General features: G+C 44.0%; 1 protein-coding gene across 8 annotated transcripts in view; it reads left to right on the top strand.

Moving 5' to 3' along the window:
- KCNIP4 (potassium voltage-gated channel interacting protein 4) overlaps positions 1-23,569 on the top strand; it is a 286,864-nt gene that overhangs the window by 164,000 nt on the left and 99,295 nt on the right. Inside the window, exon 1 of one of the 8 annotated variants that reach the window (XM_077934428.1) lies at positions 17,901-18,417. The exons of 6 other annotated variants lie outside the window; for them this stretch is intronic. In XM_077934428.1, coding sequence (XP_077790554.1) covers positions 18,210-18,417 — 208 coding nt within the window. In that variant the 5' untranslated portion in view covers positions 17,901-18,209. Of the gene's footprint in view, positions 1-17,900; positions 18,418-23,569 lie in introns of those variants that run through there. One more of the 8 variants, XM_028742917.2, reaches the window with a different exon arrangement.

The following is a 23,569-nucleotide window of genomic DNA, read 5'->3' as shown; positions in this document are numbered from 1 at the left end:
AAAAATATATAAAAAAATTACAGCACAGGTTATTTGCCTTCTGACACTATGCCAGTCCCATACGTTCACTTTTGCAGTTTAAATGTTGAAGCTTTTCTGGCCAGCCTGGGTGGCTCAGTCGGTTAGAGCATAACCAGTGGTGGAGAAAGGGAGTGCTGGGGGCTGCCCACCCCAGCTGTCATCCCTGAGGGTGTGTGTGACAAAATCCCCCTGGGTGGATCGCCACTGCACCGATAGGGATGCCCATAGGGATGGGACGGGGCACGCAGCACCCATAGGTACTGGGCACACTGCAGGGTCTCAGCTGCCCTACAGCTAGGGGGGGGGAGGCCGTGGGTGGACAGCGGGCAGGACAGGTTATGTGGTGCCCATAGGGATGGGCAGTTGCCATGCGCGCCACCCCTATGGGCGGTTCGCCCCAGGTGCCCACAAGGCTTCCTCCGCCACTGAACATAATGCCAAGATTGTAAGTTTGATCCCCGGATGAGACAGCTGCATATTCTTGCATTGCAGGGAGTTGGACTAGATTTTCCTCAGGGTCCCCTCCAACTCAACAATTCTATGATTCTATGAGAACCTTCCATCAAAATGAAATATGTGGGAGCAGCTATGTCACAAAGAATCGGCTGCACTTTGGCTATGCCACTATAGCACGTCAAAAGTGGTAGTAGTGAAACAAAACAAGACCATCGATCATTAGTGGTATGAAAAGAGTCAGGGGATTTGCTGGAAGCTGCAGACCATACATGGATTACGACTTATGCCAGGTGACCATCCCAAAAGTTTTGAGGGTGCAAATCATCCCAAGGGCACATTTTAAAAGTCTCTGGGAGGGTCCTTAAGTGTGTGAAGTGTGTTTCTTCATTTGCTAGGCATACAAATAGATCTGAGTGGAGAGTGGTGACTGGCGGAAGTAGTAGTAATAATAATAATAATAATAATAATAATAATAATAATAATAATAAGGCATTTGAGGGAGAGTCTCATCCAGTGTAAAGTTTGCATGTTCCTCCAGTGGTTGAATTTCTTCACTTCTTTTGAAGCTTTCCATTTCCCCCTCTCCTGCTGCTTCAATAAAGCAGTTCAGGGAAAGATGGGGAAGAGATTTTCAGGAGTGGGAGATCATTATAGAAAATTACAAACATTGTTGCTCTCACTTAGCTTTACATAACGTCCACTGTAGTTCCACTACAGAAAAGGAAGTCTAAACCATTGGATTTCAAACCACAAATAGATTTTTATTCATATTTATTTTTAAATCATAGGGTTTCACGGTTGTATCACAAAGTAAATAATTCTGAATGAGATGGAAATTAAGGATGAATTGCCAGCATACAAAAGAATTTAACAATACTTTCTCTCCCACCCCAATAGGCATAATACTGGTTTACATAAATTAAGAATATTCTTTCTCTGATTTGCTAATTCCTTCTTAGTACTAGGCATGAGAAGGACTTCTGAAATGACAAAACAACAATGATATGAGAGTGCTGCGACAAATTGAATATCCTCCTGTTAATTCAATTCAGCCCTGAGACTTGAAAGATGCAGCACATTAAAGCTTGTGTAATTGTCTGATGGCAGTGGGTGAATGGCATTAATTCTCAATTTGATCTAATAAATAAGCTTAAGGAAACCTAAATGGAAATCAATCCCCCTTTCACAAAAAAGGCCGGGGGCAGGACTCCGTTTCTTGCAGGAAAACTGCTCACCTCCTTTTGCAGCCAGTGGCCACATCCCATTGAATTTTCTGGCGAACATCTCATGGCTCTTGATTCCACTCAGTGTGTCTGTGTGCTGAGCAATCCAGTAGTTGCACAGTAAATGTGGATAGATTCTCCTAGCTGGCCATCAGCAAATATTCCCAGGGTGGCTAACAACAGAACAATGACATGCAATATAAATGAATAATACACAATAAGAAATAAAAATCAGAGAGACTTACCATACATTGTTTACCATTTTAAAGCATGCTACAACATGGCAAAGGAACGCTAAAAGGCTTGGGAGGATAGTTAAAGACTTTGCATGGTGCCCAAAAGCCATTAGGGTGGGCGTGAAGCTAAGCCATCTCAGAATAACATTCCAATTAGGGAGAGGAGACATCTTCCTCATAGCTAACCTCTGAGCTTGTAATTGAGGAAGCATTGGGGAAAGGGTGACCTTCTTCTGGTGACCTTAGGGCAGGCTTCCTCAGCCTCAGCCCTCCAGATGTTTTTGGCCTACAACTCCCATGATCCCTAGCTAGCAGGACCAGTGGTCAGGGATGCTGGGAATTGTAGTCTCAAAACAGCTGGAGGGCCGAGGTTGAGGAAGCCTGCCTTAGGGAATGGATCCATGGATAGGGGAGAAATCATCTGCAGATCTCCTGCTTTTTCATCTAATTTAGCAATCACGTTGCAGGTGATTCACTGGGACTTTTGAAGCATGCTGACCAAATACTGAATTGGTTTCACACATTATCCTCAAGTTCATGCCAGCAGCTTCCAGGAAAGAATTAAACTGCTCTTGAGGCAGTTTTATTTTAAAATAATAATAATAATAATAATAAAATCCCGGCAGTGTTTCAGAACTGTGAAAACACACTATTGGGAAAGATGTGGTTAAAACACACACACACACACAGAGAGAGAGAGAGAGAGAGAGAGAGAAGTGCAGCAATACAAGATTTGCAAGTTTCATTTCCTGACTTACTCCTATTAGGGTCAAGGGTGAAGGGAAAGTTATAGATTTGTCATTATGTTACAGGATGCAGAAGCGAGGCTGTCTCATTTCATGTCAATGCTTGTGTGTTTTTTGTCCTTTACTCCAGAGAAGCTGATCTGTAACTGGACATTGGTGATTCACTTTCCTATCTTGTCATTTTCTGAAGGGTTGTAGTCCTTCCCAAGTCGGAGTGGGCTTGCCTGGTTGCATTAGTGCAGTGTTTCCCAACCGGTGTTCCGCGGCACACTAGTGTGCCACGGAACGTTGCCTTGTGTTCCGTGGGAGGGAGGCGGGCGAGTCGGGCGGCGAGAGGCGGGGCGGCGGCGGCGAGCACACGCGGGGCGGCGAGCGAGCTCCCTCCCACATCCCATCGCCGCTCGCTTCGGCCGGCCTACTGGAGGAAGGCGCGAAAACCTCGCGCATGCGCAGGCCTTCCGCCTGCGACAGCCCAGTAGGCCGGCCGAAGCGAGCGGCGATGGGATGTGGGAGCTCGCTCGCTCGCCGCCCTGCGTGTGCTCGCCGCCCGACTCGCCCGCCTCCCTCCCACGGCACACCAGCCTACCTCCGTGCTGGATGAACGGAACAAAAAAAATGTTTTATTGTCAATTTGCGAGCTTGAGACGGTTGTGCAATTAAGTCTAATGTCATTCATTGCTTTCCCCATATTTTACAGTGCAGTAGTGATTTTTTATTTGCATTTATGGTGCTACAAACAAGTGTTTAACCCACTTGCAGGTCCTCTCTAGTACCCGTAGGATTTTCTTCTACATTTGCCATTTACGGGTGTGAATGCATGTGGAATTTTAAGCAAGCGGCTTACATTCGGGTATTGCCTGCTGGGGGCCTGTACAGGACCTGCAAGTGGGTTAAACACTTGTCTGTAGCACCATAAATGCAAATAAAAAATCACTACTGCACTGTAAAATATGGGGAAAGCAATGAATGACATTAGACTTAATTGCACAACCGTCTCAAGCTCGCAAATTGACAATAAAACATTTTTTTTGTTCCGTTTTACCGTGTGTCTGTTTCAGCAGCGATATCGTAAAAGCCAATTTTTGTAAGGTCACGAATTTAGGCCGCACTTTAACTTCTCACGGTCAGAATTTTGGCAAGTGCCTTTACTTAGCAGAGTGCATTCCCCTTTACACAGGAGGGGAGGGAAAAAAATTGAAACTTACACTTTCGTGCGTCCCTCCCGGCGCGACGCTGCGCCCTGACGTCACGGGGCTGTAATGGTGGTGTGCCTCGAGATTTTTTTCATCAAACAAGTGTGCCTTTGCCCAAAAAAGGTTGGGAAACACTGCATTAGTGGGAGGTGGGGTGTGTGTGGAGGAGAGCACCTCACTGAAAACCACACACACACACACACACACACACACACAAACACACGGCTTGGATAAAATCACCTTCCCATTGGGTGAGATGCAGTGTATGGAACCAATTGTCATGTGGAGCTAGATAAACACGAGTGGCGCTGTGGTCTAAAGTTAACCACTGAGCCTCTTGGGCTTGCTGATCAGAAGATTGGCGGTTCGAATCCCCGCAATGGAGTGAGCTCCCGTTGCTCTGTCCCAGCTCCTGCCAGCCTAGCAGTTTGAAAGCATTCCACTGTGAGTAGATAACTAGGTATCGCGGTAGAAGGAAGGTAAATGACATTTCTGTGCGCTCTGGTTTTTCTCACGGTGTTCCCTTGCGCCAGAAGCGGTTTAGTCATGCTGGCCACATGATCCGGAAAGCTGTCTGTGGACAAACACCAGCTCCCTTGGCCTAAAAGCGAGATGAGACCCACAAATCCCATAGTCACCTTTGACTGGACTTAACCGTCCAGGGGTCATTTACCTTTTTGCCTTTTACATAATCTGGCCTCCTCAGAGCAGCTTTAAGTTTTGCAAAGTGGCTCTTGAAGCGCGGTTTCTGATTGGCTGCAGGAAACTCCTGCAGCCAATCGGAAGCCGTGGAAGCCCCATCTGACGTTTGGCTTCCAAAAGAACATTCGGAAACCAGAAAAGTCACTTCCGAGTTTTGATCATTCAGGAGCCAAAACGTTCAAGAACTAGGCTCTTCAAAAACCAAGGCATGACTATATTTCATTTAACTTGGAAGGATGTTTTATTTTACTTTTATTTGTTAGCATAGCTTGATTAAAATTTGCCAGATAAGATTGCCTTGGGGTTTTGAGCCAACTTGCAGGTATTCACACATTACGATATGCAAGAAAATCTGCTGGTGGCAGGAATGGATCTGTAAATCTGAAGTTCACAAATTGCCATATGTAGAAGAAGTGAGTTGGCAAATTTCCAGCTATAACCAATGACTGGAGAGGGGAGAGATGGGATGAGCTGAGAGTGGTTTTCTGAATCATTGCCTACAATCTGGCAAGCATAATTGAGCAATGTAGTCCATCACCTTAGGCAACCCTGTAGGTTTATAGCTTTGCTGGAGCCAAGAAATCAAAAAGGATTCCAGCTTAATTTAGATTATAAGAACCATGTTTGCTATCATGGTTGGCCTATGTTGCCATCTTTGGAAGCGGGGAAGTATTTATTTTTAGGTTATTGGTTTTGTTTTGTTCCTATTTTATTCCTATTTTGTATTGTATTTTTCTGTTGTGAAAAATTTAATAAATTACTATTATTATTATTAGTATGGGATTCAGATAATTTTATATAAAAATTCTAAAGCTCCTTAATGTTCAAACATATCTCTGAATACCTGGGGTACACATTCAGTTGGGGAACTGTTATTTTCTTCAATCTCTAGCTGAAGGAAAAAAACAATTCCTAAGAAAAAACTGGGGGGAAACACAGAAAAGTTTAATAATCACTGTAACTGGGACAAACTGAGAGAAAAATGCCGAGTTCATCCTCCAGCAGTTCATTAACTTTGTTTAATAGATCGGGGGCTTAAAGTGCATTCTGTTTCGCACCTTTATTGCTTTTTGCCGTGGCCTTTAACTTTTCTGATATCACTTAAAAGAAAAAGTCTGCTGATATACTGTTTCCAAAAAGTTTAGTACCAAACGGATGCTGCATCACAGTGAGCGTTGCATCTTCCAGTGTCTTATTAAAAAAGCCAGCATGAAACAGCTCATCCAGCACTTTTCAAGATTGGTTTTACTTGAAGCCTGTGACCCATCACACTTGAGAAATTGTTCCTAAAACGGGGGGAAACAAAAATCTTAGGTGATTTTTGCGCCATTCCATTTTTTCTTAAATGATTCTTGTTGTTTATTGAAAATACCCACATATTCTTTATAGTTCATAGATGTTGTCTACCCCAAATATAACCTGGTGAAAATGAGGAGCTTTGAATAATCAGAGATTTCTTGCTGATTGGCTGTTATTTATTTATTTTTAATACATTTTTATTAATTTTTTAACATATTTCCAACAGTCATTTAACATACATTTTTGGCTTATACAATATTTTAGACTTCCGTCAACTACCTCTGAAGATTTTCCATTCTTTATCACTTAATCTGCATTTCTTAATTTCTCTATTACTTTTAATTATCCTTAACTAATAGTCTCTTCATAATCTTCCTTGCAATATTTCGCATTATCCTCCTTACAAAACTTCTTGCAGTCCTACTAGCGTAATCTGTTTATTACAATTGCTTTTCAGATAATTCAAATATTTACTCCAGTAAATACTTGCTGATTGGCTTTTAAACTGGTTGGGCCCGTGACGGGATTTCCATTGGTGCCACTCGGCTGATGGTAAAACTTCTGTCAGTGGAACTGGAGAGAGAAGCTATTTCCTCTGCAGCCCCACCATCAGATCTATGGAACATATTTAGAAACCGCAACACACCTTCATTCACACAAAGAGAAAGTTGGTAAAAAAGAAGACAGCCCAGCAGAAAAGAGGACTCTCTGACAGCAGTGGCGTAGCAAGGTCAGGTGGTACCCGGGGCAGAAAATTTATTGTCAACCCCCCCCCCCCCCCACATGTAAATATTTTTTTTGCCTGCAAAAATGGTTTGACTTTATTTCATTATTTTTAACTTTTTTTTGCGGAGATAAACTTGTTGAGTTTTCTTTGTGCAGCCAGAGTTATTGAGCTAAGGGAGAGCCGGCCGACGGACGGACCATTTTGGCAGCAGGAAGCCAGCGTGCACAAAAACCACACAGCATTTTCTCACCCCCCTTGGAGGTGACACCCGAGGCAGACCACACCCACCACATCCACCTTGCTCCGCCTCTGCCTGACCGCTTTCTGATGACAGTATATGCAGGAACTCTGTGCATAAGAGTGCATGCGTAATTCTGTACCAAAGTTTAGGACTTCACCATGGGCTTTCATTTTAGTGTAATGTGAACACAGTGCTTGGGCTCATTTCTTGACTTAGCACATCTCACACGCTGAGATAAGGGTACCAGGTGCACCAAGGTTACCATAGCAATGCTAACAGGGACAAGTGTACGACTTCCTGAGTTATTCACCCTTCCATAGGTTCAGGAATGTAGAGATGGGTCTCTAGGGCATTGCTTTCATTATGTCCATGGTGGTCATGTCCTGCCCTGTTTGCTGTCAGGGTCTGACTCTGAATCTGTGAGCATCAGGGGAAGAAGCTACGGGTTTTACACTGCAGCATGGTGATAGTGTTAGCATATCTCTCTGTACATATGTATCATTACTTCAGACACCAGAAGAACGGTACATAGTAGATAGTGGTTTTTAGCTTTGTCTTGTGTCTGGAGACAAGGAACACTTTGTTACTTTGAACTGTGTGGGAGAGGAGTTTTCCCCTTAATCGAGGACTCTGGAAGTAGCTATTTTAATGAAAACAAGACTCTGCTGAGGTTCCACATACTGTACTCAGCAGATACATCACACTAGTTGACTTGTGGTGAAGTACCAGATGACTTCCACAAGTCAACAACATTTCTTCTCATTTGGCATGGAAGATATGCATTTGGAAGTAGCTTTTGTATGCAGAACTGATATGCTTCCTTATCCACATTGCAGTGCTCAACTGGACCCCATATAACTGGTTGGAAGCACTTTTTTACATGCATAGAACCCAGCTTGGGCTGTCAATAATAACACATGTGGCTGGGATGTACGCAACTGATATTTTAAATGTCTATACTCAAAAATTTAACATGTAACTAGGACAAACACGTTTAGAAGCTTGTTTGTCATACAGGTACACTCAGTGGAGAGCCAACATTGACTGTAGATTCCAACACATGCTCACTGGATCACAAATCTTGTGTATGAAAGGGCTCTTCATCCCTACCTCGCCTTACTGAAACAGCAATCTGCTTTTGCATTCCAGGACTTCAGGTAGCTCAAATAAATAAGCCTGTTTTATCCAAGTTTACAGAGAGAAAATATATTTTGGCCATCAGAAAATTTGGGGGAACTGGAAATTTTGGTAGATTTCTTCAATAACAATGCCAAATTGGTTGCTAAATCCGTCTTTTCAATATCTGGGATTTTTAAAAAAAGATACATGTTCTGTAGATTTCAAACTAATAGGTGTGAAGTAGCTGTGGTCTCACAGCTGGTTCAGTCTAATGTCCATTCTGATTGACTCAATAGGAGGCTAATCTGTCTACCTTTTTCCTTACTGCCTTTGCAAAGTAGCTGAAATGCTAAAGCTTTTGTGTCTGTTACAAACTCTTCCCATTGTAATCATGACTTCTGGTTTTCCCCAGGAGATTCTGAAATTTGTACCAGTCCTCCTTTTGTGCTTCTGATCAGTCACCAGGAAATGTTTTTTTGGTCTTGTCCCAACTGCATTCAAATATAACTAGGGAGAGCCTCAGGCTGTATGTTTGTCATCCAGCTATATCAAACCTGCATTTTTCTGGTATTTTCTGGAGTAATTTGTTCTGTTATATTCTGTCCTAGACCTACACCTTTTTTCTTAGTGGACTCACCAAACCGTACCACAGAGCTAATGGTAAAAGGGGTCTAAATCTAGATCGAGAGAAGGGGGCTTGGGAACGGAACATGAAGAGATCAGAGAAAGTAACCATCATTGTTGCCAAATCCAAAGTTTGAAAGGATCTCTGAAGTTCTTCTTCTTCTTCTTCTTCTTCTTCTTCTTCTTCTTCTTCTTCTTCTTCTTCTTCTTCTTCTTCTTCTTCTTCTTCTTCTTCCCCCCCCCCCCAACACTGTGGTGGGAAAACATTGCCTATAGTGAAACTCTGCTTTCCTACTAAATTATTTGAGATACATTAATCATCTAAGGCAGCCTTTCTCAACCTGTGAGTCCCCAGATGTTGTTGAACTACAACAACCCAGTGACCCAGGTAACGGAATTCTGCATAGCTGAATTCTGCCACATCGTGGTTTGTTTGCTTTTCAGACCAGAGTCGGTTCCTTATGGTTGTTCAGCAATAGCAGTGAAAGTCTGATCAGCTCTATCATCTAAAGCAGCCTTTCTCAACCTGTGGGTCCCCAGATGTTGTTGAACTACAACTCCCATCACCCCTAGCTAGCAAGGCCAGAGCTCAGGGATGATGGGCGTTGTAGTCCAACAACATTTGGGGACCCACAGGTTGAGAACTACTGATCTAAGGCAAGGATAGTCAAGTGTGCTCCTCCATCATTCCTGACCACAAGCAATGCCAACTGAGTTGAGGAGACATTGCCAGTCCTAGACCTTAATGCAGGGGTATGCATTCCTAGTGAGCATCTGAACAAGGAAAGAAACATGTATGCCTGGCTCTCTTGGTGTAACGTGAACTGGGTTGAATTACACAGTGCTTGGACCCATTTCTTGAGTGAGCACATCCCTCATGCTGCTGGATATCTGAGATAAGGGTGTCAGGTGCACAGGGTTACCATAGCAACACCAGCAGGGGTGAGTGCATGACTTGCTGAGACATTCACCATGGTTCTGGAACCTGATTCAGTTTAAGCCTCAAAACTATGGTTGTAAGTCTGGCCTTTATATTTCATTATCTTTTAAATTTACCAGTTGGAATGTCCATCCTTCCTTCCTTTTTCTGTTATATTTGCAAAAAAATACCAACAAACAAAAAAACCCACCAAGGGACTATATCCTTTGTGTGTGTGATTGTTTGTGTAAGAAATTATCTATGTTTTCATTTATCGCTAGTTAAGATTTTAAAAGGCTCTGTTGGAAATGTCAGAACAATTTATGAAATGAGGTTTGGTTTTTTCATATTTACACATATAGGAGGCAAAACATCATTTACTAGTAAATTATGGAAATGGGGATGACATTCAGACACTTACAGAAGGCACTCGGGTGACTTTTAAAATCTTAAGAATTGTGGATCAGTGCCAAAAGGTCATGTACACTACATTTCTGCATCTTATTCCATCATCTGCATTTTAAGTGATGTCTAAAATGTGTTAAAAGGTGGTTGCTATTTTAAATGGCAGCTGCTTTCAGATAAAGACACCTTTAGAGGATTGATTTGTGAAGCTCATTTTCTAACCTTTTCAGCCTATCTGCCAATTACCTTTTAGTCTGCCTTCCCCAGCCAGTCAGTTCTTTCCACAACCAGGAACTGAGAACTTCTGCCTGATGCTGTTGTGGCCTTGAGGAAACCAAAAACATCTCAACATGCCACAAGCTTAGTAAACCACAAGCTTAATAAGAGTCAACAGTGTGATGTACCAAAGGCAGAGTTCTTTCCAGATCTGGAGCCAATAAGCACACCAGTGGATGAAGAATAAGTAATACTTTGTTTGCATAAGGTTAATAGCAGCAGAGGGACGCGGGTGGTGCTGTGGGTTAAACCACAGAGCCTAGGGCTTGCTGATCAGAAGGTTGGCAGTTCGAATCCCAGCGATGGGGTGAGCTCCTGTTGCTCGGTCCCTGCTCCTGCCAACCTAGCAGTTCGAAAGCATGCCAAAAAGTGCAAGTAGAGAAATAGGTACCGCTCCGGCGGGAAGGTAAACGGCGTTTCCGTGCGCTGCTCTGGTTCACCAGAAGCGGCTTAGTCCTGCTGACCACATGACCTGGAAGCTGTACACCGGCTCCCTCAGCCAATAAAATGAGACGAGCGCCACAACCCCAGAGTTGGTCACAACTGGACCTAATGGTCAGGGGTCCCTTTACCTTTAATAGCAGCAGGCGGATAAAACACAAATTATAGCATACCAGGCAGAAGTCACACACCATCTCCGCTTCAGCTACCTGAAGCTCCAGGTAGAGCAGCGCGAGAGAGAGACCCTGGCCGACAGTCTCACAGCATCTGGTACTTCGACCTGTGAAGAGCCCCTTCAACCTACAGCTTTTATAGCCAACTTTGATTAACTTGATTGACTGCACCTGGCTAGCAGGCATCACTCATGATCAGCCCAGGCCATGGGGTGTGACTCAACAGGAATGTGGAGCAGCTGAGAGTCTCCAACCCAATTCACTGCAACTGGGTATCCTCCCCACTAGCCACTCAGCACCTAGAACACAGGAGACCCAAGCAACTCCTGACACAGGTGCGTGGAAAACAAGTCGTACCAGCATGAATCGGCACACTTTAAACCAGGGATGTAAAGGGAAAGAGACATGTCATCTAACTCCTCAAAATTACAATGGTCTTCCACGTTTCCTCTACGGGGGACAGGGCGGGAGCTAATGCTCTTCTAGGCTGCATCCACAGAAGTATAGTGTCCTGATCAAGGGAAGTAATAGTACAACTCTGTTCTGCCTTGGTTGCACCTCGCCTGGAGTGCTGTGTCTAGTTATGGGCACCACAATTTAAAAAGGATATTGACAAACTAGAAGAAAACAACCAAGATTATCAAGGGTCTGGAAACCAAGCCTTGTGAGGAACAGTTGAGGGGGTTGGGTATGTTTAGCTTGCTAAAGAGGAGAATGAGAGGAGATGTGACAGCCATCTTCAAATAGCTAAAGGGCTGTCATATGAAAGATGGAGCAGGCTTCTTTTCTGCTGTTCTGGAAGGTATGACCCAAACTGATGGATTCAAGTTACAAGAAAGGAGATTCCAACTAAACACCAGGAAGAACTTCGCAATGGTAAGAGCTGTTCAACAGTAGAACAGACTCTCTTGGAAGGTGGTGGGCTCTCCTTCCTTGGTGGTTTTTAAGCAGAAGTTAGATGGTCATTTGTCACAGATGCTTTAGTTGAGATTCCTGCATTGCAGGGGGTTGGACTAGATGACCCCCTGAGTCCCTGCCAACTCTCCAGTTCTGTGATTCTATGATTCAGTACCATTGAGAGCTCATTCTCTGGAGGCAAGGAAAGGACTGACTCAACCAACTCCATCTAGGGATGGTGAAGCGGAACCCTCTTCCCCACCACTGTGTGAACTCTACCAACCTCCAGTTCTGAGGTCCTCCTCTGACAGATCCTGTCAACCTTGCACCATCCTGGATGGTACCATGACGATTGTCCTATGAGCCAGGCATGCAGACAGTTGTCTCTCTGGTCACCTCCAGAATCTCCTCACTGCTCACAACCCTTTGATAAGGAAAAATTCTGGGGTGAGAGACTCCAGCCTTCGGTCTCTCGCAGCTTTTTCTGGTCAGCAGTCTCAGTCAGTCACACACTTGCCTCCACAGAGGTAAAACTGGCCTATTTGTGTTCAGGCAACCTACCCTTTGGAGACGCGGGTGGCGCTGTGGGTTAAACCACAGAGCCTAGGACTTCTCAATCAGAAGGTCGGCGGTTCGAATCCCCACGACGGGGTGAACTCCCGTTGCTCAGTACCTGCTCCTGCCAACCTAACAGTTCAAAAGCACGTCAAAGTGCAAGTAGATAAATAGGTACCACTACAGCGGGAAGGTAAACAGCATTTCCGTGCGCTGCTCTGGTATCACCAGAAGCGGCTTAGTCATGCTGGCCACATGACCTGGAAGCTGTATGCCGGCTCCCTCAGCCAATAAAGAGAGATGAGGGCCCCAACCCCAGAGTTGGCCACAACTGGACCTAATGGTCAAGGGTCCTTTACCTTTAACCTACCCTTCAACCAAACAGACTTCAGTGACATAGAATTCTTTCTCTTACCATATTTATCTGTAAATGAAGACCCAAGACTATATGTTTGCCTTTCACTCAGTTTTGGTTTTTTTGCATGTTCATTTCACAACTTTGGTTCATTTCTGCCAACCTGACAGAGGAAAGCATAGGGCAGCTAATTAAAAAGTTTCTAAATGTTGTGATTCATCAGCTGTTTCACATTTTGGGGAGGAGGGATTGAGGTGAAGTAACTACTTTCTGATAAACTGTCGTTCTCTGCCAGTCAATTAAGGCTTGACCATGTCATCCTGTCACTTAGGAAGCCTTTTATAGCACCATTATGCAAATCACCATTATGCAAATCTTCCACCTTGGCAACATGTTCCCTTCCTGGTTCTGTGCCTATTAACAGATACAGTAGGAATGAGGAGTCCAGAGGCTGGCAAAGTGGCAACAAAGTGATAGAGAGATGAAGGTTCAAGCCCAGGGGTAGGCAACCTAAGGCCCATGGGCTGGATGCAGCCCAATCGTCTTTTAAATCTGGCCTGTGGATGGTCTGGGAATCAGTGTGCTTTTACATGAGTAGAATGTATCCTTTTATTTAAAATGCATCTCTGGGTTATCTGTGGGGCATAGGAATTCATTCATCCCCCCCCCCCCAAAAAAAAATATAGTCCGGCCCACCACATGATCTGAGGGATGGTGGACTGGCCCACAGCTGAAAAAGGTTGCTGACCCCTGTTCAAGCCCATCTAGAGTTAGTCATAACCAAGTCTCAAAAGCAGTGAAATAAGCTGTGATTGGCTTCAATATGACTAAGTCACTTACTTGTTTCAATGGGACTTTGTTTCAGTGGGATTTTTGCTGGATTGGAGAGGGGAGATTTCTGTGCCCAGAGGTGTACCTAGGGTCCCTTGCACCATTGACAGAGAGCTGTATCGTCAAACATATATGCATCATACCGTAGGGGAGGTTCAGCATTCTCATACAAATATTGAAAGAATGAGACCCAAAGGCTAGGGGGAATTTGTGAGGTTAAGGGGGAAATAGCTTTATGGGTGCCAGAAGCTACGAGTTTCCAGAATAGTGTCTGATCTTTTGCTTTTGCCGCACTAATTAATTCTAGCCAGCATTTTCTGGTATAGGCATTCTTTTGGTGGAGTATTAGGTCTTTATACTCTTTTTTTTTAGGGCACGGACAGCAAGATAGGCTTGGTGTCTGTCAGAATTTTCGGCTTATAAGCATTTTGCAGGGCTTTCTTTGCCTCAAAGCAGGTGTAATCAAACCAGGGTTTATTTGATGTTATTGGTTTATTTGGCCTTTTTTCTGTGGTATTAAAAAGATAGGGTTTCAATTGGAAAGTGGGTCCTCAGGCCTAGGATTATTCCCAAAGTCAGTTAAAATTGTACGGAGTTTTTCAGAGGTTAGAATCTTCTTCAGTTTGGAGTCAAGTGCAGGGGTCGATTTGACTCGGCAGCCAGGTCACTCTAATGCGGTGATCTCTGCAGGGTATACTGTTCTCAGGAAGGGTGACTCGTTTAACGGAGACACCTGGAGGTACAAAGGGAAATGGTCCCCCTCTATGAATGGGAGCACTTTTAAATTCACTATTTTTGTTAGTAATTCACTGTCCGCCAACATATAATCAATTGCGCTGGATCTTACCCCAGACATGAATGTATATTCCCCGGGGATGTCGCCCCTGGTGCAACCATTTAGGATATGAAGACTTAGCTGCCTAGAGAATTTGAGGAGGCAGGCTCCAGCAAAATTTGAATGTTGATCCTTTGACGGCCTTGGTACTTGTAAAACCTCTGGGCCCAAGTCGTCAGGATACCCTATTTTTTGCCTGTATTTGGTTTCTAAACTGGGGTCATCAGGACCTAACCTTGCGTTTAGGTCGCCCACCAGCAGAACCTTTGCTCCCGGATAGTCTGTTAGCAGTAACCTGACATAAGAGTCCAGTCTATTCCAGATGCCCTCAATATCGGGTTTTTTTGCTTGTTGGGGGGATATAAGCATTGATCATTAGTAAACTGCAGTTCCCCCAGGATATGAGTAGGGCCATTGGTAGGTGGTCTAGGGGGGACAGTTCCTTACAAGTGGCGTTTAAGCAGAGTGAAATTAGGATGCATAACCCCCCCCCTTGAGCCTCCCTGGTCCTCTGCCTGCAACCGCTCTCACTGTATATGTATAGTATCCTTCCAATGATGGGTTTTCAGCCGCCCACGTCTCTTGGAGAGCGATGATGTTAAAGTTTTGACGGTAAAAGGCAATGTCTGTAGAATGTGACAGGCATCTGGACCAGCCGGCAACATTCCAGGAGATGATGTTTAGGGCAGCAGTTGATTCTTGGGTTTTTAGATTCCAGGCTCTCATAGCTGTTTTCTGCCGCTGATTCCTCAGGTCCTTTGAGTTTGGCTTGAATGAGCCACGATGCGGAGGAATGGGGGAGCCTTTTAAGGGGAAGACTAATTTTGGGGGTATTAATTTGTCTGTCCAGGCAGACACCCGCTGAGAACTTATTTCATTCCTCTGCATGAATAGCTTCTAGGCAGTCCATGAAGATTGAGCCGATTCCCGGCACTGGCACCACTAGTTCAACTTGTTGCGATTTGGATTGGGCTATTGGAGGGGGTGTAGGAGAGCCCGTTTCTTCTGGACACAGATATCAACAAGTTGTCCATTCCTCGTTGGTTAAAGGCTTTGATTTGCAATTGATGTAATTAAATTCCATGGGAGGAGGCGGGGCTAGAGGTGGAAGTGACTTCCTTATGGTCGAAAGTCTTTCAATTAGTGCATCCTGGGAAAGTAGGATCTGCTCGAGGTAGGTTGTTAGGAGTTGTTCATCCTTTGAGGAGAAATCCTTTTCTAACTTATTTAGTGAGGGCGGGGTTTTGAACAGCCTGCCAGAATGTTTAAGATTGCCAGCCTCTGGGTAGAGCGGCTTACCGTTTCCGGCACTCTTGGATTCTGCAGTGCTGGTTTTGGTTTTTGGTCTAACTGGCCCATGTGCTCCTAGAAGTGGTGAAGGGTCTTCGATGTTTTCGAAGAAACGGTGCACAAGCAAGCCAGCCCTCAGGAAATTGTCTTTATTTGAAAGGGTCTGTTTAGTTGAGAGCCCGTCCTTAAAAGTCACTATAGCCCTATTTTGGGCTGTATCACGAGGGAGGAATTTTACCTTGATGATATTTTTTTGCTGTCATGAGGCCCCTGGTGACTATTTTGATTTTTTCGGGAATATTTACTTTTCTTTCAGCATATGATGGGTGTCCTCTATTTGTGGAAAGTATTGTGAAGGCAAGTTTGTGATTATTTAACGTTAGCTTCCGACAAGTCTGTGTTGTTTTATCTTGATCCTTTCTTGTTATGTTAGGGTACACGGGATTTCTTTGCGATGTCAAGAGAAGGGTTGGTTGCATGGGAGCCGGAATTTCCTTTGGTTTTCCTACTTCCCCACTAGAGGGCGGTGTGTGATCCGCTGGGGCATGGGGCTTTTCCTCAGAGTGCTTTATTGGCATGCATGAGTTTGTGATTTTCTTTCGGGTTGTAGGAGTAGAGTTCTTTGTTGTTGTATTCTCCAACAGCTTAAAGAGCTTCTGGAAATTCATTTTTTTAGTCCGGCAGGTCGGCGTTCCCTTTTGGCCTCTCAATTTGATGTTTTTGGTCTTCTTCATTTTTTGTGCTGAGCATTTTCTCTTTAAGGTCGGCTTCTTGGGAGCAAGGGACCCTCCCTCCTGCACTGACTTGTTTCTGTTTGTTTTTTTGTAATCGAGTCCCGGCTTGGTTTCACCTCCATTAGTCCTAGTCCCAGATGTTGTGGAGGGGAGGGTGACCTCATGATTCTTAATCAATTCAGTTAGGGTGGTAAGGAGGTTCAAGCTTTCCGAAAGGAAATTTTTAATTGGCTCAAGTTCTTTGCTTATCTGTGTGAAATGAGTTTTGAGTAACTCTTCGAATATCCCTGACAAGTAGAAGATAAAGTTGTCCGGGTACTGTAGCCTTAAGCTGTTTGGCCATTTGTCTGTTTCAGTCGGCTCAATCGGGGAAGGACACCTTAAATTCTCTCCTGATAGGGGGGGAGGCGGAGGCTCGTTTGCCATGGCTTCTAGGTTTTCCAGGAATAGCTCCTGCTCTAAACTTGCTTCAGGTCCCTCTTTGGCTAGCTCAGCTTGTTTTAGTTCTGTTGCCAGGTCCACTCCCTCACCCCCGAAGTTAGTTTTTTCCTCCCTTCCAATCCAGGTATGGTCAATAGACCACTCGTGAGTATGGAGGTTTCCTGGATTGTTTGCTTCAGCAGCCTTGGGATGGAAAGTAGGTCGAAATTTTGGCTTGTTTTTTCTTTGGAGGAGTTGTAAAGGTGAAATCCCCAGTTCTCCATCTGCAAGCTGATAAATTATAAGGTTCAACATTACTGTCGAGTGAAAAAGAGAAAATCTTTGTAACGAATTATTGTGTTATACATATCTTTACGAGTTAGAGTTTGTAATCTCTGTTAGAATTTGTAATCTTTGAGTTTGTAATTCTTGTCAGAATACATACTTTTGAATGGATTAGTTTTTGTTACTATTGACTATTCACTTGTGAGTAAGGACCACTCCCACTATTGAAACTTACACTGGCCTGAGTTCTTGGTGTGCTTTTTTCTTGCAATATAATGTATAGCTAATTATTTTCTTCCCTGATATTTCAAGGACTTGGCCTTTACAAACATAGGAAGTGGCCTTTTACTGAGTGAGACCATTGGTCCAGCTTGCTCTACATGAACTTGGCAACAGGTCTCCAGGGGTTTCCTGGGATTTCCCTGCTAATACAGTTAGCTCTTTGGAGCACGTGGTGAGAAGCAGTTCCAAATTTCCTTGAAAGATCCCAGCTATTTAGATCCTTTCTGTTCTGGTTTCTAGAAGGGGTTTTTTTTGGGGGGGGGGGGAGAAAATGCCTTGGTCACCCTGGTGGAAGATCTGTGCCAGGAGATAAACAGGACAATTGCTCCCTGTTGAGGTTATGCTGGGACTCAGCAAGGAAAAGCTTGCCTCTGTGCATTGTGCAGAGTGTGCGAAAGGGCCCTTGAAGAGGCAGTGATAAGAAGAGAGCGAGAGACAGGATCAGCAATGCCACCTGCAGCTAAATGCTCACTCAAACCCAGCAATCAAAGTATTCTGATAAACCCCTAATGAAAAAAGATGAGAGTTGCTGTGCTTCACGTCGCATTTGAGAAGCTCTGGAGCACTGTTCTTGTCAGCCGGTGCTGAACTGTGAGGCAGGAGTCTGCGAGCTCTTGATCAAATGGTGCCTGCTGCTGCATGCTGTCTCTTGCAAGTTTCCTGGGAGGGTTGCTTTTACGGAACTGACACAGCAAAGTCTTGAGTTCCGAAACGGAATTGCCCTCCTAACAGCTCTGAAGTGGGAGCACTCGCCGCATATAATGCCATGTGAAGAAAGCCCAACTCAGCTCTCTGGGAGGGAGCACTGAAATCAAGAAGCATCGAGATGAGGAAAGGGGCTTCAGTTAACCCCTTCCTCGCACCTGTGTGGTCAGTTTGTTTCCTCAGTTCACCCCACCACACTGGCAACTTTTGTGTGTGCATATGTGTGTGTTAGCAAAGTGCTGGCAAAATCCTCCCTTTCCCTTCAGATTGCACAGTGGCTTGGCAGCTGACTGGAATGATTTGCTTGCTCGAAGAATGTTGACTTTGGAATGGGAGTCCGAGGGACTGCAAACAGTGGGTATAGTTGTGATTATATTTGCGTCTCTGAAGCTGCTGCATTTGCTCGGACTGATTGATTTTACAGAAGGTAAAGTGATCACTCTGGTTTGTGCTGTTTGTAGGTAGAGAGTGTCTGGTGTTCTAAAAGAGGCTGTGTAAGTACATTAGCTGTTTTGGGTGCAAAATCTGTGGATGCCATTTGCCAAATAACGTATCATTTATGAACTTGTGGTTTGTACATTATTATTATTATTATTATTCACTTTATAATCAGTGAAGTTTTAAAGTACTGCATTTTGCTGCCTTTAAAATATGCATTCATTCATCAATCGCAGCAACCTTTTAAACCCAGTTGAAAACTTCAGAACTGGAACTAACTTTCTCCACATAGGCTTAAATAAATGAATCAGGTACTTTCCTGATTCCATGTTAATGATAAAATTCATTTCTTTCATGATCAAATGACTTCTAAAAACCACTTTCTATGCATTCCACTACTTTATCATTTCAGCACAGCAGATATATAGGTTTAGGAATTACTCTGTGTCGATCAATATTTCAAGCTATGCCAAAGTCCTGGCTGCAATATGAGTTTTTGCAGTGGAAAATAATGCAATAGCTTGCATTTGTATTGACTTACATTTTCTGTTGGGAGAATTTCAGTGTATAGGGGAATTATATGTTTAAGTGGAACTTCTCATTGGATTCAGCAGGAAGCTTTTTAACCACCGGCAAATAACTAGGTGCTACTGTTTGTATTCGTAATTTGCAATATTTTCTCCATAGATTTTTGTTTAAATTTGGTCCTAAAGTGAATATTATACACAACTCTAATTTATTCATAGATTAGATATGTGTAACGGTTTTATATATGCTGCAGATTGCTTTGAGATGTGTCAAAGGAAGTGATTCATAAATAAAAGCAGCAGCAGCAACAACAATTTCTCTGTGTTGTGGGAAACCAAAACAATTTGATTTCATAGTGATTAAAACTCTTTCCCAAGCAACCCCGGTTCATTTTATTAGAAGATGCAGAGGCTGTAACCATGCAACAAATGTCTAAAATCTGTGTTCTCTCTGATGTTTCCCTTTGTATAGTAGGGGTTTTGCTTTGTTGTCAGTAGTAATGTGCATAATCAGTGCAAAAGTGACTCCAGAATACTTTGTTTATTTTAAAGCTTGTTCCATATCTCAGTAGTTAATCTGAAAGTGGTGTGAATTTCTGACAGTGGCAAGAGCATCACCCTGCTACTAAAGTCTATGCTTTATAGCCACCCTGAAAAAATACTCGTGATCCCCCTTAATTGTCTGGCAATATCTCATGCCAGATAAGATCAATCAATATTATTTGTGGGGCAGGAATCAGGGGACAGTCTGGGAGGGACATTATTTTTGGCAGCTCCTAGACTGTATAATTCCTCCACACAGAAGTGCATCTTCCATCACTGTTATGTAGTTGTCATATGCTCAGTGGCAGTACACACCCCTCCCCCTCCCTTCCCTGCCTCCTCATCCGCCGCCACCGCTTCCTGCCCTCCCCCCGGAGGCATTTTGGTGTGACCCACCAAAGTGGGTCTACCACAGAGCGGTGCAGCTAGGACGACTGTTTTCTTGACATGCAAGCCGATCTGCTCCGCCACTTTGTGGTAGAGCAAAGCAGTCCGCCTCTACCACAAAATGGTGTGGCTAGAGTGTCTTGCAGGGACGTGGGTGGCTCTGTGGGTTAAACCACAGAGCCTAGGACTTGCCGATCAGAAGGTCGGTGGTTCGAATCCCCGTGACAGGGTGAGCTCCCGTTGCTCGGTCCCTGCTCCTGCCCACCTAGCAGTTCAAAAGCACGTCAAAGTGCAAGTAGATAAATAGGTACTGCTCAGGTGGGAAGGTAAACGGCATCTCCGTGCGCTGCTCTGGTTTGCCAGAAGCGGCTTAGTCATGCTGACCACATGACCCAGAAGCTGTACACCGGCTCCCTCGGCCAGTAAAGTGAGATGAGCGCTGCAACCCCAGAGTCGGTCACGACTGGACCTAATGGTCAGGGGTCCCTTTACCCTTTACCTTTAGAGTGTCTTGCTAGCTGTGGAAAGGAGGGGGGGAGTTGGTTGATCTAGCCACGCCACTTTGTGGTAGAGGTAGACCCACCAAAACACCTTCAGGGAAACAGCAGCAGTGGAGGAAGAGGTGAAAGGAGGTGGTGGTACAGCGTACCATGGCGTATCACCACATACCGCCTCAAAAAACCTGTATATGCTGAAGATACACCTCTTTACTTTGGCCTTTCACAACACACAAACACATATATTAAGACCCGCCTGACTCTTGTAATTTATTTTAAACTGTTTTTAATAGTGTGTTGTAACATTGTTTAAACCTGCCTTAAGACTTTGTGGTGAGGGGCGGGTAAGAAATTGAATTAATAACAGCAGTAGCAGTAATAGCAGACTCCATGACCTCTGCAGTATTTTTCATTCTATAGAATAAAATGGATAGTGGCTATAATCCATTGCCCTCTCTCCTCACCAATGTGCAAACAGTGGTAACCCAGTGAGTGACCAAAGAACAGGCATGAAATGAAAGAGCCTGGCATATTTCTCTCCCTGCTCTCCAGCCACATACAATCTGTTCAAGTAGTGAGGCATCAGGCATAAGCCTGCATTTTATTAATGTTTGATCAGGACTTGTATATTAAAGAGGGCTTAGATTTTCAAAAGTTTCATGCCAGGCAGACCAGCTGCTTAAGAAAACACTGGCAATGTTTTCCTCCTAGACAAGGGGCCCCCTTGATTTATAGCAGGAAAATAACTTTCAAAGTCGTAAAAGCTGAAATTACAGGCTGAGAACGGACACTGACCCTACATGTTACAGAAGATAACAAAGGCAGAGATAAATATAATTAGGAATGAGTAAATAGTAAAATAATACCAATGTGCCTCCCAGTAAAATGAGCTAGATCTTCTTTCCAAGGTTAAAGACCAAATGGAGAAGCATCTGGCTGGCAGAAAGAAAGCATTTTTGGGAAGTCTTTTTTAAAGCTGTTTTCTTTCTTAAACTGAGAGAGTTTAAGGGTAATAAATGTTGGGAAGATCTAATGGGAAGAGCAGATGGCTGAAGGGGGGGTAAACTGAAGGGGTTCCTTTTAAAACCTGTTTTTTACTGAGTTCCTTCCTTTCTATTTTGAGAAGCTTTATTCTTTTAAAAGGTTACCTATGATAATGTATGAAATATATTAGCTTAAATATATTGGTTTAAATGTAACTATGCAAAGGATTTAGAAAGTAACAAATTTAGATGTTAGATTCTTATTTCATAGAGTCCTAGAGTTGGAATAGACCACAGGGGCCATTGAGCCCAGCCCCCTGCCGGACAGGAAGACGCCATCTGGGCAGTCCTGATATATGGCTGTCAGACATTTGTTTAGAAACCTTCAAATGAAGTAGATCTTTCAATGTTGATGTGAAATTCAAGATCCTTGACATATGTTTAAGATAAAAATTTAAGATTAACCATTTGTTTTAGAAGGCAATAGGGCAAAGAGGGCAAGAGGTGAGCTGGTAATTAATATTCCTTGTTGAGACACATGTAAGATATATTACTACTTATTTGTCATTTATAGATGTAACAATATATAGCTCTTTGTGCTCCATATAAGGACAGGAGGATGTGGGTGTATCTTTTAGGATTGGTTATAGCAGGCAGCCAATAGGAAATCCAACCAGGCTGATTGGACAGATGCAGCCCAAGGAGGAGCAAAGGGGGCTGGATTAAGGGAATATAAGTGCTGGCCAGAATGGCAGGAGGCCAGGCCAGAGCTTGGTAACCATATACCACTGTGCCTCTCATTTATTTGTCTGACAAATAAATTATTATTTTAATTTCTCTATTGCTGCGTTGAATATTTCATTCCAGCTAAGCGTTAACCACAAGCAGGGTGCTACATTTTATGGTGCCGTGACTCGGATAAGTGGTCTGCTGGAACGCAGCCCCTTCGCTCTACTGAGCAGGGTACAAGAGAGAGGATCTCTAAACTGCCTACCCAGCGCGCATGGAAAAATTTTTTCCAGGGGAACGCAGCAGTCTCGTCTGTCTGATACCCTGCTCACTGGCGGCGACGGACCGGGGGGAAACGGAACCAACCAAGGGGTAAGTGCACAAAGGGATTTTTGGCCCTCCAATTAATTGGGAGGAAGAGAAGTCTTGATCAAACTTCTGCGTCTCAGTAAGTGGGAACTGAGTACGCTAGGTGGTTGGGTATATCAGATGGTGGTCTGGTGGGGGGAAAGGGAAGAATGGGAGGTAGAGTGTGGTGAAGTATCTTGCGCATTGTATGTGTGAGAAAGTACAGAGCAATCTGTAGCTGACCTGAGTGTGGAGTGGGTAGTACTTCGGTTCCCAGTGAGGCGACTCCATCTGGGCAAGAAACCCCACGAAGCGTGTGTGTGAGTGACTGAGTGGATACTTCACAGGGCCATACAATGGGAGTTGGGGGTTCAAAGGGGGGAAATACACCTCTTGAATGTATGTTAAATAATTTTAAGAAAGCCTTCTCAGGGGCATATGGAGTCAAAATGACGCCAGAGCGCTTGAGAACGTTATGTGAATTAGAGTGGCCAAAACAAAATACTGGATGGCCATCTCAGGGAACTTTTGATATAAATTTAGTAAGCAAACTTTGGTCTAACATCACCAAAGAAACTGGAGGGTGCCCAGAACAATTTTCATATATAGATTCCTGGCTGAGCACATTAAATAAAAATCCTCCATGGATAAGAGAATGCAAAGTCCAACGATGCAAATTATTGGCTGTAAAAGCCGAAGCTAGGAAAGGAATCTTGCCAAATAAACTCAAACCCATTTTTGAGGGACCAGAGGAAGAGGTGCTTCCACCTCCACCCTATGCTCCACATCGAAGGGAGCCTAATCCAAACCCTCCACCAGTTGTAACCCCAAGACAAGAAAGTGGAACGAATAATGGGGGTAGAGACACAGAACTTGACTCCTTGATAGATTATGATAAATATCTTCAGGAGGCATTGGAGTCCTATAATGAAGCCCAAGCAGAAGTGGTTATTCCATCTGTGAGTCCCAGTAGAACTCCATCTACAGTCTCTTTTAGTGGAACAACTGATTGCCTACCCCAAACCCCTGTACATCCAAGTCCTAGAGAATTATTACAGAAGTTACAGGGAGACCTTAATCGGTCAGCAAGCAATACAGCCAGGCGTATTAAGCTGCTAAAAGAACGC

Source organism: Podarcis muralis, chromosome 9 (genome assembly GCF_964188315.1).
Source record: "Podarcis muralis chromosome 9, rPodMur119.hap1.1, whole genome shotgun sequence".
Classification (NCBI taxonomy): domain Eukaryota; kingdom Metazoa; phylum Chordata; class Lepidosauria; order Squamata; family Lacertidae; genus Podarcis; species Podarcis muralis.
Note: the sequence above shows the minus strand (reverse complement) of the source record. Positions and strands in the feature narration are given on the sequence as shown.